This window comes from Capricornis sumatraensis, chromosome 1 (assembly GCF_032405125.1).
Source record: "Capricornis sumatraensis isolate serow.1 chromosome 1, serow.2, whole genome shotgun sequence".
NCBI lineage: Eukaryota > Metazoa > Chordata > Mammalia > Artiodactyla > Bovidae > Capricornis > Capricornis sumatraensis.
Genome location: NC_091069.1, coordinates 62,437,766 through 62,455,417, shown reverse-complemented (window position 1 = coordinate 62,455,417; position 17,652 = coordinate 62,437,766). Strand labels below are relative to the sequence as shown.

Below are 17,652 nucleotides of genomic sequence, written 5' to 3'. Positions count from 1 at the left end.
TATATCTTCTTGGAGAGTTTGGTGAAAGTGGTAATTTCATACATAGCTGTTGGCAAGAAAAATTAATGTACCATTTTTGAACATTCCCTTAGCAATGTATTTTAAGAGGTATAAAACTGTATACCCTTTTGACATGAAGATTTCTATTCTGAGAATCCATTATAAAAGCTGTAAGTGAAACAAGCAAAAAAGAAAGTAGTGTTACGCACAAAAATGCTCCTTCCATCATTTTTAACATAAAAAGAAATTGGCAACAACCTAAATATTCAAAGGTAGGAAACTGTTTTTGTAATGTGTGGTGAATTCACTGGGTAGAATACTATGTAGCCATTATTAGGTACGATTGACTGGAAGACTATGGAGCAATGCAGAAAGAGGTTTACATTATATAAACTATATATCCTTGGAGAGAAGAGTGAGTAGGTGGAGCACAGGATTTTTAGGATTGTGAAAATGCTCTGTACAATGAATACATGTCATTATACTATAGTTTTTTGAAACTGATAGAAAAAGTACACCACCAAGAGCAAGCCCTGGTATGACCACTGGCCTTTGGGTTATTATGTGTCTATGTAGTTTCATGTAATAAATGTAGTAATTGTACCAAATGTAACAAATGTACCACTCTGCTGGGACATGTTGATAATGGGTGAAGCTATTGCACGTGTAAGGTTGGGAGGCATATGGGATATCTCTGTACCTTCCTCTTAATTTTCCTCTGAATGTAAAACTACTCTTAAAAAAAAATCATTGTAAAAGCAACCAAAAAGTATATCCAGAGAAAAATATATAAGTTGTATATAAACCAACAATAACCAAGTAAAATAAATATATATGGGAGAAAGAAGGGAGAAAATTCACTCTGTACTTCATAGTGTGTAGTTATATTCAGGTTGTGAGATTATGATGATTTGATAGACTTTTTTCTGTTGCCATCACTTCATGGCAAATAGAAGGAGAAAAGTGGAAGCAGTGACAATTTTACCTTCCTGGGCTCCGAAATCACTGTGGATGGTGCCGCAGCCATGAAATTAAAAAGACTTGCTCCTTGGAAGAAAACTATGACAAACCTAGACAGTGTATTAAAAAACAGAGACATCATTTTGCTGACAAAGTCTGTATAGTCATAGCTATGGTTTTTCCACTAGTCATGTACGGATATGAGAGTTGGACCATAAAGAAGATTGAGTGCTGAACTGTGGTGGAGAAGACTCTTGAGAGTCCCTTGGACTGCAAGGAGATCAAACCACTCAATCCTAAAGGAAATTAACCCTGAATATTCATTGGAAATACTGATGCTGAAACTGAAGGTCCAGTTCTGTGGCCACCTGATGTGAAGAGCTGTCTCACTGGAAAAGACTTGGATGCTGGCAAAGACTGACGGCAAAAGAAGTGGGTGGCAGAGGATAACATGGTTAGAGATTATCACTGACTCAATGGACATGATTTGAGCAAACTCTGGGAGACAGTAGAGGACAAAGGTTCCTGGTGTACTGCAGTCCATGGGGTTGCAGAGTCTTAGCGACTTAGCAACTGAACAAAACTCTTTTAATATTTCAGCCTCCTTCTCTCTTCTTTCCTTTTTTTTCTCCCTCCATCCCTCCCTTCCACCCTTCCCTTCCTCCACCCTCCTTTCATTCGTTCCTTCCTTTCTTTATTCCTTTAATTGAGATATAATTTGACATATAACATTGTATAGATTTAAAGTTTGTAAGTGTATAAAGTTATGCATTTCTGTATTGCTGCATGATCTCTTCTAGCATTAGCTAACACCTATTTCACGTCATATAATTACTCTTTCTTTTTTGTGATGAGAACAATTAAGATCGTGTCTCTTAGAAATTTTGAAGTCTATAATAAATATTGTTGTATATAATGACTCTGCTGTACATTAGGTCTCCGAGAACTAATTTATCTACTAGTTGCTAATGGGTACATTTGAACAACAAATCCACTGTTCTCCCACCCCTCAGCCCCTGGTAACCAGCATTCTACTCTGCTTTTATGAGTTCAACTTTTTAAGATTCCACATGTCACTGGTATCATACATTGTCTTTGTCTGATTTATTTAATTTGGCATAATGCCTTTGAAGTCCATCCAAGTTATAAATGGCAGAATCTCCTTTTCTTAATGGCTGAATAATATTGTAATATATATCACATTTTAAAAATCTATTCGTCTGTTGATAGGTTGTTTCCATATCTTGGTTGTTGTGACTAACACTGCCATAAACATGGGACTGCAGGTATCTGTAAGATGATGATTTAATCGCCTTCTGTTTCCTTGATCATCTCAATAGATGCAGAAAAAGCATTTTACAAAATACAACTTTCCTTAATGATAAACCCTAAACAAGTGAAGAGGAACTCAAAAGCCTCTTGATGAAAGTGAAAGTGGTGAGTGAAAAAGTTGGCCTAAAGCTCAACATTCAGAAAATGAAAATCATGGCATCCGGTCCCATCACTTCATGGGAAATAGATGGGGAAACAGTGGAAACAGTGTCAGACTTTATTTTTGGGGGCTCCAAAATCACTGCAGATGGTGACTGCAGCCATGAAATTAAAAGACGCTTACTCCTTGGAAGAAAAGTTATGACCAACCTAGATAGTATATTCACAAGCAGAGATATTACTTTGCCGACTAAGGTCCGTCTAGTCAAGGCTATGGTTTTTCCTGTGGTCGTGTATGGATGTGAGGGTTGGACTGTGAAGAAGGCTGAGCGCCAAAGAATTGATGCTTTTGGACTGTGGTGTTGGAGAAGACTCTTGAGAGTCCCTTGGACTGCAAGGAGATCCAACCAGTCCATTCTGAAGGAGATCAGCCCTGGGATTTCTTTGGAAGGAATGATGCTAAAGCTGAAACTCCAGTATTTTGGCCACCTCATGCGAAGAGTTGACTCATTGGAAGAGACTCTGATGCTGGGAGGGATTGGAGGCAGGAGGAGAAGGGGATGACAGAGGATGAGATGGCTGGATGGCATCACTGACTGGATGGATGTGAGTCTGAGTGAACTCCGGGAGTTGGTGGTGGGCAGGGAGGCCTGGTGTGCTGCAATTCATGGGATGGCAAAGAGTCGGACATGACTGAGTGACTGAACTGAACTGAAACAAGTTGAGTACAAAAGGAATATATCTCAGTATGGGCTTCCCAGGTGGCTCTAGTGGTAAAAGAACCTGCCTGCCAGTGCAGGCGATGCCTGAGACAAGGGCTCGATCCCTCGATCAGGAAGATCACCTGGAGGTGGTCATGGCAACCCTTTCCAGTATTCTTGCCTGAAGAATCCCATGGACAGAGGAGCCTGGCAGACTACAGTCCATAGGTTCACAAAAAGTGGGACGTGACTGAAGCGACTTAGCACACATGCATGCATCTCAGTTTGATAAAGCCAATATATGATGGGCCCAAAGCTAACGTACTAATTGGTGAAAGACTGAAACCTTTTTGTTCACATATGAAACGTCTACTGTTTTACTCCCCTCTTTACATTTGATGTCACAGTTTACTTCTTTTTAATATTGTGTATTCTTTAACAGGTTATAGTGTTATAGTTAGTAATACTCTTTAACCTTTAAACTGCAGTTAAGTGGTTAACACACCATGCTCTTACAGAATTAGAGTTTTCAAAAATCTGAAACTGTATTTACAGTATATTTACCTTTACTGGTGAGTTTTACACTTTAATATATTTTCATGTCACCAGTGGCTTCCCTCGTGGCTCAGATGGTAAAGAATCTGCCTTCTGCGTGGGAGATCTGGGTTTGATCCCTGAGTTGGGAAGATCCCCTGGAGGAGGGCATGGCAACCCACTCCAGTATTCTTGCCTGGAGAATCCTCATGGACAGAGGAACCTAGCAGGCTACAGTCCACGGGGTCACAAAGAGTCAGACATAACTGAGTGACTAAGCATAGCACAGCACATCACCAATTAGCATATTTTCTCCTTGATATCTGAAGGATAACTTTGCCAGATAAAATATTCTTGGCTGGCTTTCTTTCTTTCAACAATTTGAATATATCATTCTATGCTCTCCTGACCTATATAGCATTTCTGCTAATGAATCTTCTGATAGCCTAATGAGGGTTTGTTTGCAAGTTTACTATCTTTTTTCCTCTAGCTTTTTAAGGATTCTCTCTTTTCCTTTGATTTTTGACAATTTCATTATAATGGGTTCTTGGTAGTCTTTTGCATTGAGACAGTAGGATGACTTATTAATTTCATAAACTTGGATTATCTATGTCTCTCCTTAGGTTTGTGAAGTACTTAGCTAGTGTTCCTTTAAGTAAACTTTCTGCCCCTCACTTCTCCTTTTGGAACTCCAATTATGCTAAATATTTGTACATTTGATTGAATCCTATAGATTATGCACACTTTTCTTCCCACTTTTTCATTCTTTCTCTCTTCACCTCTGATTGGGTTATTTCAAACTCGCTATCTTCCTGGTTGCTAGCCTTTGATCTACCCTGCTGCAGATTGTCTCTGCATTTTTATTTTAATCGTTAAATTCTTCAGTTCTGGAATTTCTGTTTGGTTCTTTTTTATGGTTTTTAACTTTTTGCTAAATTTCTCATTTTGTGCACGCATTTCCCCCTAGGTTTCATTGAATTGTCGTCTGTGTTTCTTGTAGTCTATAGTTTCCTCAAAACAGCTATGTTTAATTCCTTATTGGATCAATTATAATTTTTTTTCTGCTTTTGAGCTCAGTTATTGATGGATTATCTTTTCTTGATTCTTCCTTTTTGTATCAGACACTTCCTCAAATCTTCGCTAGTTGCCTTCAGATAGGGTATATACTGTTTGTTAATCCTGTTCTATCTGGGGTTCTCTCTGACCTCGTATTTATACACCTGCTTTGCACTTTTTCCTCCCTCATGTGGCAGAATTCATAAGCTTTTATGTCTTCTGTGGTTCTTACAACTCACGTGGCTGGCTGCTAGAAACCTCTCCTGTTTTTCCAGAAAGTAGAGCTATAGCTCAAGTTTGGTTTTCTCTTTTGCCAACAGATCCTGGTCTGTTTTTGTCATAGCACTCCTTTTACTGTGCTCACTCCTGCTACCAGTCTCTGCTCACGGAAGCCACCCTAGAGTGAGGGGAGGCATGGTTTTAGTTCTTGGGACATTGAGGGTGACCACTCACTAGTGGGGAGATCCTTGGCTGAGCCTCCCAGGGACTTTTAAGTGGACTTCCTGCTGAAGCTCTGAGCACAGACAGCAGGACCCATGACCCTTTAGTGCCTTTTGATGTTCTTAAAGCCTTTCCTGATCTCTCCGCTGCCTCCCAGTAATGGAGGTCCCTGCTTCCAGTACTCTTACTGTTGCTGGAGAAAAGTGGATTTCTTGTGTGCAGCATCTAGTACAGCTGGGGTAGCCGTGCACTCACTACGTCTCCTTTTCACCTGTGGAGAAGTCATCATGAGACAGTTCAGTCTCTTGTTGTGTCAGCTTGAGGGGAGGGGCAGAGCTGATCAAGTTCCTCTCTCCCTCTCTGCTACATTCAGACTCGGGTATGTGAGTGTGTGTATGTGTGTGTGTGTGTATGTGTGTGTGTATGTGTGTGTGTGTGTGTGTGTTTTCCCTCCAGTGGTGTGCTCTGATCACCTCCACAGGGCTGGACTTTTACAAATTCTCCCTCATCTGTGGGTATTTGCCCAATTCAGAAGTCTCCAGGTTTTCCCCAGTTATGGCTGGGAGTTGTTGGGGCAGGTTTGCTCACTCTGCTGACTCTGCAAACCAAACCAAGGATTTATCTGTTACCAGATGAACAGGTAGGCAAGATTTCTCCCTGGTCCCTTGGTTTACGTTGATAGATCACACTGTGCCTGCAGAGGCACTCTTGTTTGTGTTTGTTTAAAAAGAAGGGACAAAAAGTAGACTCAAACTACCATGACGTTGCTGGTGCTCCTTTTCCATTAAATTACACTGTTTGTTGGCCACTCTTATGTTGACTCTTCATGTTTTCTATTTTCTTCTCTATTCCTTTCTTTGTAAAAATATCTATAATTTGGATCTATTTTATACAGGTCACTGTCACTTCAGTGGGGATTTCAGAGAGAAGGAGGGATCATAAACACATGGGTTCAATATGCTGTGTTCAAACTGATAGAACCTTTTTTAGGTAGAATTTGAAATGTATAAAACCTCAGAATGCCTAAGCCCTTTGATGCAAAGTTCTGTTTCTAGATTAATTAACCTGTAGATATAATTCTACATGTACATAAAGAGATGTATACAAGGACACAAAGATATGATGCTAGCATTGATTATAACAATGAAAAACTGGAAACAGTTTATATGCTATCAACAAGGAAAAGGTTAAATAAACTTTGATGCCTCTACTACAGAAAAATATGCAACAGTAAAAAGAATGCTATTGGCACACGTTGAAACCTCTCTAATAAATATTCTTAAGTTTAAAAAGCAAATATAAATAATATATAATCCCACTTATATTCTTTAAAAACACACAAATACAGGGTTTTGACCACACCATACAGGGATCATCACTGGGCCCACCAAGTATATTGCTCATCAGCAGAATGTTTATTTTTCTCTCTCACAAAGGAAGAGCTTAAATTACTTCCCCACAAATTAACCTGATGAGGTCATTCAAAAATGCCCACACTAGTTTTCAGTCTATGATTGTATAAGTTATGTATTGTTGCATAGTAAATTATGGATCTTCTTAACTTACCCACTGTAAGTTGAAAATAACATAAGTCCAGATGCATTTACTTTTTTAAAAAAATATTTTATATTGGACTATATTTACAATGTTGTGTTAGTTCCAGGTGTACAGCAAAGTGATTCAGCTGAAAATATACATATATCTGTTCTTTTTGAAATTCTTTTCCCATTTAGGTTATTACAGAATATTAACCAGATTTCCATATGTTATACAGTCAGTCCTTGTTGGTTATCTATTTAAAATATAGTATTTTGTGTATCTCAGTCCCACAGTCCAAGTTTATCCCTTTCCTCTACCTTTCCCCTTTGATCACCATAAGTTTTTTCTAAGTCTGTGAGTCAGTTTCTGTTTGGTAAATTTTTAGGTAGGAAGTTAGTCATGAGCAACTGAGGGGCGGCCTAGCTGAAAAAGATTCAAGCTGGTATCTAACCCCCACCCCAGTTGCTTTACAGACAAGCAAGAGATAAGAGAATTCAGAACAACAAAGCCTTTGACTGTGTGGATCACAATAAACTGTGGAAAATTCTGAAAGAGATGGGAGTACCAGACCACCTGACCTGCCTCTTGAAAAACCTATATGCGGGTTAGGAAGCAACAGTTAGAACTGGACATGGAACAACAGACTGGTTCCAAATAGGAAAAGGAGTACGTCAAGGCTGTATATTGTCACCCTGCTTATTTAACTTCTATGCAGAGTACATCATGAGAAACGCTGGGCTGGAAGAAGCACAAGCTGGAATCAAGATTGCTGGGAGAAATATCAATAACCTCAGATATGCAGATGACACCACCCTTATGGCAGAAAGTGAAGAAGAACTAAAGATCCTCTTGATGAAAGTGAAAGAGGAGAGTGAAAAAGTTGGCTTAAAGCTCAACATTCAGAAAACAAAGATCATGTCATCTGGTCCCATCACTTCATGGGAAATAGATGGGAAACAGTGGAAATGGTGTCAGACTTTATTTTGGGCGCTCCAAAATCACTGCAGATGGTGATTGCACCCATGAAATTGGAGGACGCTTACTCCTTGGAAGGAAAGTTATGATCAACCTAGACAGTATATTGAAAACCAGAGACTACTTTGCCAACAAAGATCCGTCTAGTCAAGGCTATGATTTTCCCAGTGGTCATGTATGGATGTGAGAGTTGGACTGTGAAGAAAGCTGAGTGCGGAAGAATTGATGCTTTTGAACTGTGGTGTTGGAGAAGACTCTTGAGAGTCCCTTGGACTGCAAGGAAATCCAACCAGTCCATCCTAAAGGAGACCAGTCCTGGGTGTTCATTGGAAGGACTGATGCTGAAGCTGAAACTCCACCTCATGCAAAGAGTTGACTCACTGGAAAAGACCCTGATGCTGGGAGGGATTGGGGGCAGGAGGAGAAGGGGACGACAGAGGATGAGATGGTTGGATGGCATCACCGACTCAATGGACATGAGTTTGAGTGACCTCTGGGAGTTGGTGATGGACAAGGAAGCCTGGCATGCTATGATTCATGGGGTCGCAAAGAGTAGGACACGACTGAGCTACTGAACTGAACTGAACTGAAACCAGTTTTACAGCAAATATTTAAAGAACTTCTCTAGGGAGGAAACACAAGAGAAGGAAAAGACCTACCTACAGTAAATAAACCCAAAGCAATTAAGAAAATAGGAATAGGATCATACATATTAATAATTACCTTAAATTTAAATGGATTAAATGCATCAACCAAAAGACATAGATTTGCTGAGGTGGATACAGAAATAAGACCCATATATATGTCATCCAGAAGAGCCCACCTCAGACCTAGGGACATCTACAGACTGAAAGTAAGCAGGTGGGAGAAGGTATTCCGTGCAAATGGAATTCATAACAAAGCTGAAGTAGCAATGCTCATATCACATGAAATAGACTTTAAAACAAAGATTATTATAAGAGACAAAGAAGGACACTACATAATGATCAAGGGTTTAATCCAAGAAGAAGATATAACAATTATACATATATATGCATCCAACATAGAAGTACCTCATTATGTAAGGCAAATATTAATAAACATAAAGGGAGAAATTGACAGTAACACAATAATAGTGTGGGACTTTAGTACCCTATTTTCATCAATGGACAGATCATCTGAACAGAAAATTAATAAGGAAACACAGACCTTAAATGACACTTTAGACAAGTTGGACTTTATTGATATTTATAGAACATCCTACCCAAAAGCAGCAGACGACTCAAGTGCACACAGAACATTGTTCATGATTGACTACATGCTGTGCTGCAAGGCAAGCCATGGTAAATGTAAGAAAATTGAAATTATATCAAGCATCTTTTCTGATCACAACACTATGTGATTAGAAATAAACTATAAGACAAAAACCTCCAAAAAACCCAAACACGTGGCAGCTAAATAATATACTACTCAATAACCATTGGATCGCTGAAGAAATCAAAGAGGAAATAAAAAATACTTAGAGACAAAGGAAAACACAATGGTCCAAAACTTACGGAATTCAGCAGAAAGCAGTTCTAAATGGGAAGTTTATAGCAATACAATTTTACCTCAAGAAACAAGAAATCTCGAATAAAAACTTGTCAGTCCATGCATGCCTAAGAGTATGTAAAAGCCCTCTCTTGAAAATCCCTGTACCTCCTCATTCTGGCACCAGTGCCTCTCTTGGCTTGGCCCACCTCTCCCTTGAGGTGTTCTTATAAGACCTCAGATTCTTCTTCGTGTTCTTAAGAAGAACTGAGGCCCCACAAGGGAGGGTCCTCTTCAATTCTCCCTGTATCTGCTAATAAAAATAGGCTCATTTGTATCATTTTTGGGGGGTTCTGTATATAAACAATATCGTATGATACTTGCCTGTCTCTGTATGACTTACTTCACTTAGAATGATAATCTCCAGGTGCATCCATTTTATTGTAAGTGACATTTCATTCTTTTTAATGATTGAATAATATTCCATTGTATATATATGTGTATATCTGTTCATCTGTCAATGGAGATTAAGTTGCTTCTATGTTTTGGCTATTGTAAACAGTGCTGCAATGAACATTGGGTTGCATATATCCTTTCAAACCATGATTTTCTCCAGATATATGCTCAGGAGTGGGATAGCTAGTTCATATGTTAGTTCATAGCTCTGTTTTTAGTTTTTAAAAGAACCTCCATACTGTTCTCTATAGTAGCTGTACCAATTTGCAGTCCCACCAACAGTGTGAGAGTTTTCCCTTTTTTCCACACCCTTTCCACTAATTACTGTTTATAGACTTTATGATGAACAGTAGTCAGAGCTATGATTTTTCCAGTAGTCATGTATGGATGTGAGAGTTAGACCATAAGAAGGCTGTTGTTGATCAGTCACTCAGTCATGTTTGACTGTTTACAAACCCATGGGCTGCAGCACGACGCTAGGCTTCCCTGTCCTTCACCATCTCCTGGAACTTGCTCAGACTTATGTCCATTGAGTCATAATGGGTCCATTATGATGCAATCATAATGTCAATGATACCATCCAACCATGTCATCCTCTGTCACCTCCTTCTCTTACCCTCAGTCTTTCCCAGAATCAGGGTCATTCCCAGTGAGACAGCTCTTCATATCAGATGGCCGAAGTATGGGAGCTTCAGCTTCGGCATCAGTCCTTCCAATGAATATTCAGGGTTGATATCCTTTAGGATTGACTGGTTTGATCACCCTGCTGTCCAAGGGACTCTCAAGAGTCTTCTCCAGCACTGCAATTCAAAACCATCAATTCTTCAGCACTCGATCAACTTTATGACATACATGACTACTGTACATATCTCATCTGTACATGACTACTGGAAAACCATAGCTTTGACTATTCGGACCTTTGTCGGCAAAGTGATGTCTATTTTTTAATATGCTGTCTAGATCTGTTAGAGCTTTTCTTCCAAGGAGCAAGTGTCTTAATTTCATGGATGCAGTCACCATCCACAGTGATTTTGGAGCTCAAGAAAATAAAGTCTCTCACTGTTTCTCTTGTTTCCCCATCTATTTGCCATGAAGTGATGGGACCGGATGCCATGATCTTCATTTTTTGAATGTTGAGTTTTAAGCCAGCTTTTTCACTCTCCTTGTTCACCTTCATTAAGAGGCTCTTTAGTTCTTCACTTTCTGCCATTAGTGTAGTGTCATCTGCATATCTGAGGTTATGGATATTACTCCTGGCAATCTCAATTCCAGCCTGTGATTTATCAAGCCCAGCATGTCACCTGATGTACTCTGCACATAAGTTAAATAAGTAGGATGATATACAGCCTTGACATACTCCTTTCCCAATTTGGAACCAGTCCGTTGTTCCATGTCCGGTTCTAACTGTTGCTTCTTGACCTGCATACAAATTTCTCAGGAGGCAGATAAGGTGGTCTGGTATTCCCATCTCTTTCAGAATTTTCCACAGTTTGTTGTGATCCACACAGCCAAAGGCTTTTGCATAGTCAATGAAGCAAAAGTAGGTGTTTTCTGGAATTCTTTTGCTTTTTCTATGATGCAATGGATGTTGGCAATTTGATCTCTGGTGTCTCAGCCTTTTCTAAATCCAGCTTGAACTTCTGGAAATTCTCAGTTCAAGTACTATTGAAGCCTAGCAGGAAGGATTTTGAGGATTACCTTTCTAGCATGTGAAATGAGCACAGCTGTGCCCTTTTTGGGGATTGGGATGAAAACTCACCTTTTCCAGTCCTGTGGTCACTGCTGAGTTTTCCAAATTTGCTGGCTTATTGAGTACAGCACTTTCACAGCATCATCTTTCTGGATTTGAAAAAGCTCAGCTGGAATTCCATCACCTCCACTAGCTTTGTTCATAGTAATGCTTTCTAAGGTCCACTTGACTTTGCAGTCTAGGATATCTGGCTCTAGGTGAGTGACCACACCATCACAGTTATCTATGTTATTAAGAACTTTCTTGTACACTTATTCTATACTTGCCACTTCTTAATTTCCTCTGTTAGGTCCATACCATTTCTGTCCTTTATTGAGCCCACCTTTGCATGAAATGTTCCTTTGGTATCTCTAATTTTCTTAAAGAGATCTCTAGTCTTTCCCATGCTATTTTTTCCTCTATTTTGGTGCATTGTTTACTTAAGAAGGCTCTCATCTCTCCTTGCTATTATTTTGAACTTCGTTCAGATGTGTATATCTTTCCCTTTCTTTGCTTTTCACTTCTCTTCTTTTTTCAGACAAACATTTTGCCTTCTTGCATTTCTTTTTCTTTGGGATGGTTTTGGTCACTACCTCCTGTACAATGTTATGAACCTCTGTCCATAGTTCTTCAGGCCCTCTGTCTATCAGATCCAACTCCTTTAACCTATTTGTCACTTCCACTGTATAATCATAGGGGTTTGCTGTAGGTCATACTTGGATGGCCTATTCATTTTCCCTGTGGTCTTCAATTTAAGCCCGAATTTAGCAATAAGGAGTTCATGATCTGAGCCACAGTCAGCTCCTGATCTTGTTTTTGCTGGCTGTACGGAGCTTCTCCATCTTCTGGTGTAAAGAATATAATCAATGTGATTTTGGTATTGACCATCTAGTGATGTTCATGTGCAGAGTCATCTCTTGTGTTATTGGAAGAGGGTATCTGCTATGACCAGTACATTCTCATGGCAAAATTCTGTTAGACTTTGCCCTGCTTCATTTTATATACCAAGGAAGGCCAAACTTATCTTGGAGTAACAACTCTAGGTATCTCTTGACTTCCTACTTTTGCATTCTAATCTCTAATGATGAAAAGCACATCTTATTTTGGTTCTTAGAAATAAGTTCTTAGTTCTAGAAAGTCTTGTAGGTCTTCATAGACCCATTCAACTTCAGCTTCTTCAGCATCAGTGGTTGGGGCATAACTTGAATTACTATGATGTTAATGGTTTGCCTTGGAAATAAATTGAGATCCTTCTGTTGTTTTTGAGATTTCATCCAAGTACTGTATTTCAGACTCTTGTTGACTATGAGGGCTACTCCACTTCTTCTAAGGGATTCTTGCCTACAGTAGAAGATATAATGGTCATCTGAATTAAATTCTCCCATTCATCCATTTTAGTTCACTCATTCCTAAAATGTCGATGTTCACTCTTGCCATCAGAATTCCAGTTGTGGTGCTAGAGAAGACTCTTGAGAGTCTCTTGGACTGCAAGGAGATAAAACCAGTCAATCCTAAAGGAAATCAACCCTGAATACTCATTGGAAGGATTGATGCTGAAGCTGAAGCTCCAGAGCTTTGGCCACCTGATGTGAGGAGCCAACTGATTGTAAAAGACCCTGATGTTGGGAAAGATTGAAGGCAAAAGGAGAGAGAGAGGCAGGAAAGAATGAGATGGTTAGATAGCATCATTGATTCAGTGAACATGAGTTTGAGCAAACTCTAGAAGATAGTGAAGGACAGAGGAGCCTGGCATGCTGCAGTCCATGGGTTTGTAAAGAATTGGACACGACTTTGCAACTGAACAACAACATTCTGACTGGTGTGAGGTGATATCTCATTGCAGTTTTGATTTGCATTTCTCTAATAATTAGTGGTGTTGAGCATCTTTTCATGTGTCTCTTGGCCATCTGTATGTCTTCTTTGGAAAAATGTCTGTTTAGGTCTTCTGCCCATTTGTTGTTTTCTTTTATATTTTTTAAAAAAGGAATTTAATACACCTAACCCTTGGAATATCATAGTATAAAGCCTCAGTTCAGTTCAGTTCAGTTGCTCAGTCGTGTCTGACATGAATTGCAGCATGCCAGGCCTCCCCGTCCATCACCAACTCCTAGAGTTTACTCAAACTCACGTCCATTGAATCGGTGATGCCATCCAGCCATCTCATCCTCTGTTGTCCCCTTTTCCTCCTGCCCCCAATCCCTCCCAGCATCAGAGTCTTTTCCAATGAGTCAACTCTTCACATGAGGTGGCCAAAGTACTGGAGTTTCAGCTTCAGCATCATTCCTTCCAAAGAACACCTAGGACCAATCTCCGTTTATAACACTTACATTAATCTGTAGTTGGGCAAAAATCATCTAACACAAAGCCTATTTTATAATTAGAATCTCATATAATTTATTGACTACTGTATTGAAAGTGGGATAGCAAATGGTTGTCTAGCTTCAGAATGGTTGTAACTGATCACGTGGCTAACTGGGAGCACAGCTTGCTGCTACTCCCCAGCATTAGGAGAGAGTATTATACTGTATATTGCTTGCAGAAGGAAAGATTAAAATTCAAAATTAGAAGTACAGTTGCTACTTAAATGCACATTGCTTTCACTCCCTTGTGAATTTAAAAAAATTGTGAGTCCAGCCATTGTAATTCAGGGACACTCCGTATCTCAAAACAAAAAGTATTTATTTTCTCAGTTTCTCTAAGTCAGGAATCTGGGATTTGCTTAGCTGGATTCTCTGTTCAAGGGGTTCCACAAGATTGCTGCAAGACCAGGGTTGTGGACACCTCAAGGATTCACCAGGAGATGATTCAGCAATGGCACCCCACTCCAGTACCCTTGCCTGGAAAATCCCATGGGCAAAGGAGCCTGGTGGGTTGCAGTCCATGGGGTCGCTAAGAGTCAGACACGACTGAGCAACGTCACTTTCACTTTTCACTTTGATCCGTTGGAGAAGGAAATGGCAACCCACTCCAGTGTTCTTGCCTGGAGAATCCCAGGGACGGGGGAGCCTGGTGGGCCGCCGTCTATGGGGTCGCACAGAGTCGGACATGACTGAAGCGACTTAGCAGCAGCAGCAGCAAAATAACATTACTTATTACAAATGTGATAGCAATAAGTATAGAATACTTTAAAAATACAGCTAAGCAAAAGAAAATTTAGAAGACAAATACACATATTCATACACATCCAATGAGCAACACTTCGCATGAGGTGGCCAAAGTACTGGAGTTTCAGCTTCAGCATCATTCCCTCCAAAGAAATCCCAGGGCTGATGTCCTTCAGAATGGACTGGTTGGATCTCCTTGCAGTCCAAGGGACTCTCAAGAGTCTTCTCCAATGCCACAGTTCAAAAGCATCAATTCTTCGGCACTCAGCTTTCTTCACAGTCCAACTTTCACATCCATACATGACCACTGGAAAAACCATAGCCTTGACTAGATGGACCTTTGTTGGCAAAGTAATGTCTGTGCTTTTAAATATGCTATCTAGGTTGGTCATAACTTTTCTTCCAAGGAGTAAGCGTCTTTTAATTTCATGGCTGCAATCACCATCTGCAGTGATTTTGGAGCCTAAAAACTCTGATGCTGGGAGGGATTGAGGGCAGGAGGAGAAAGGGGTGACAGAGGATGAGATGGCTGGATGGCATCACTGACTCAATGGACGTGAGTCTGAGTGAACTCCGGGAGTTGGTGATGGACAGGAAGGCCTGGTGTGCTGCGATTCACGGTTCGCAAAGAGTCGGACATGACTGAGCGACTGAACTGAACTGAACTGATACACATCCAAGCTCACTTACATGGCTGTTGGTGCAGTCCAGTTCTTTGAAGGTTGTTAGTCAGAGGCCACCCTTAGTGGGCCTCTCTGTAGTACAGCTCACAGCATGGGAACTGACTGCTTCAGAGCAAATGGGTGAGAAAGAGAGAGCATGAGTAAGCTGGAAGTCAGACTTAGGTTACCTAATCTCAAGTCATCCATCATGTTTGTTAGAAGTAAGTCGCTGGTGCAGCCTTTGTGGGGAAGGTCTTATGTAAGAGTATGACTACCGAGAGGTAAGGATCATCTCTGAAGTTGCTTACAACTACAGTTAAAAGATAATTCAAGGAATTTCAGGAGAAAATTCAGAAGCAAATATTTGTGTAATATAAGCAAATGGCATCTAAGCACAGTTACTTGCTTATAGTAGATGCTAAACAATATTTTTTAACTTTTCTTTTTGAAATAGTTTCAAAGTTAAAGTTCCAAGAATAGTGAATGAATTCCATACAGTCTTTATCCACACTATTTGTTGAAAATTATATTTTAATACATTATGTAATTTGCCACATGAGAAGGTATTATTTGTAGCCATCAAAGCTTTGGGGCCTGGTGAGAGGGGTTGATCCTGTGCTGAAGTCATGTTTGCCCTCTGAGTATGTAGTTGTCATCTTTCAAACGTTCTCCTTTTTCTCCTTCTCCAACAGAAAATCCCGAGGGAGCAGCTCTGTACTTTGTCTGTGGTGTGTGTATTGGACTAGTCCTCACCCTAGCTGCCTTGGTGATGAGGATCTCTTGCCACACAGACTGCTGTCAGCATTCCCAGAAGTTTCTGAAGGACCAAGAAAGCAGCAGTGACAGTGAGGATGGCAGCTTGGATGCAGCATCTGACATCTCGGTCAGGAGACATCGGCGCTTTGAAAGGACTTTGAACAAGAATGTCTTCACCTCAGTGGAGGAGCTGGAGCGAGCCCAGCGGCTGGAGGAGCGGGAACGTATCATCAGGGAGATTTGGATGAATGGCCAGCCTGAGGTTCCTGGCACCAGGAGCCTGAACCGCTATTACTAGGGGCAGGAGCAGGAACCCATACCCCACCGTTTAGCTGCCTGGGAGAGAAAGGGCCCTGCAGAGACGGTGGGCACTAAGAGTTGAATACAGTTCTGCTAATGTTATGGTGGCAGAGATAGGCAGGACGCTGCCATTTTCGAGACAGTATGACAGATTTGTCCCTTTTGGCTACATGGAGAAGTAGAAAAACCAAGTCGTTTCATCAACCTTTCTAGATCTTGGAATGGTGCTGAAAACCCTCTCCAGCAATGTGGATGGAGATTAGAGGAATGGCACTTGTGGTTTCTCTTGATTTCTGAGGATCTCAGAAGTTTCTGCAGACTTCCTTGCTATGTTTTATTTCTATAGAAAAGGAAATATTATTATAGCAAGAGGGCTAGGAAGAGCAGGGTTACCTTAACTTAGTAAATGCAACTCAAATGACTGTTTGCCATGGAGGTGATTTTAATCCAGATAGCATTATCTATGCTTATTATTTAAGGCCTATTTTCAAATCTTGTCTTGTAATTGCAACCTCTTCCATTTAAACTGGCACCTCAGGGATTAAAATCCTGTTTTTTATTACAGTTACCACTTTACTCATGAAAATGACTAATGTATTATAGGAGATGTGTCAGTGAACTAGAAAACTGTCAATAACCTCAAAGGATGAAGGGTTTTATTTTAAATAGCTTCTAAGGAATATATTAACATACATTTAATGCTGTATGCATTTGAAAATGCAGCAGCAGAACAAAAGCTGTGTCTCCCTCCTTTTGGAGAAAAGAAAATGTTACGACTCTAGATAATTAAACATTTTGTTAAAAAAGTAAAAATCATGTTTGGATTTATAGTAAGAGAATGGGAATGGGAGGCGAGGAATAAAGCCCAAATTAGGTTGGGATAAAAAATAAAAGTTACATAAAATCTTTTTTGTTTCATGTTTTGTTTCTGTGGTTATACTTACTTTAAACAGCAGCCCTTTTATAGGTGGGTATGGTCTTTTGCCAGATCCTTCAAATACCTGGAGAATTGTGAAACAGAGAGTCCAGAGAATGGAGAAATGACACCCAAGGGCTTGTTATTTTATGTATGTTTCTATTATGATTACAGTATAGTTGAGTGGTAAGTTGATATAGGACTAGAAGACTTACCAAAGGCTGGAACTAACAGGCTGGCCTCATATGGAGAGGGGAAGTTGGTAAGAAAGGGAGGCGAGGCTGAACCACATTTAGGAATGGGCTACAGAGGGCAATGCAGCTTCCTCCAGCCTGATACACAGGAAGACTGTTAGTTCTATGTGACTGTCAGATCCCTTTTCTTGCCATGCAGTAGATTCCTTACTCTGTCTGGATCCTCCAGAGCCTTCCTACTAGATTTCTCCTGTTCATTGGCTTTGTCATCATACCTGAGAGGCTGGTTGGGAGACTTTCTCTGCTGGACTCTCTATCAGTGATACTTTGGCAACCCATTCTCTGTGATAGGGGCTTGGAAGTCTGTCTTAAGAACTGAGAAGTTACAA

At 40.2% G+C, this 17,652-nt stretch overlaps 1 protein-coding gene across 2 annotated transcripts in view; it reads left to right on the top strand.

Annotated features, from left to right (window-relative positions):
* Nucleotides 1-17,019, top strand: part of EVA1A (eva-1 homolog A, regulator of programmed cell death) — an 82,096-nt gene extending 65,077 nt beyond the window's left edge. For both annotated transcript variants that reach the window (XM_068973461.1, XM_068973469.1), the window contains exon 3: nt 15,790-17,019. In XM_068973461.1, coding sequence (XP_068829562.1) covers nt 15,790-16,151 — 362 coding nt within the window. In that variant the 3' untranslated portion in view covers nt 16,152-17,019. The remainder of the gene's footprint in view (nt 1-15,789) is intronic.
* The last annotated feature ends 633 nt before the right edge of the window (nt 17,020-17,652 follow it).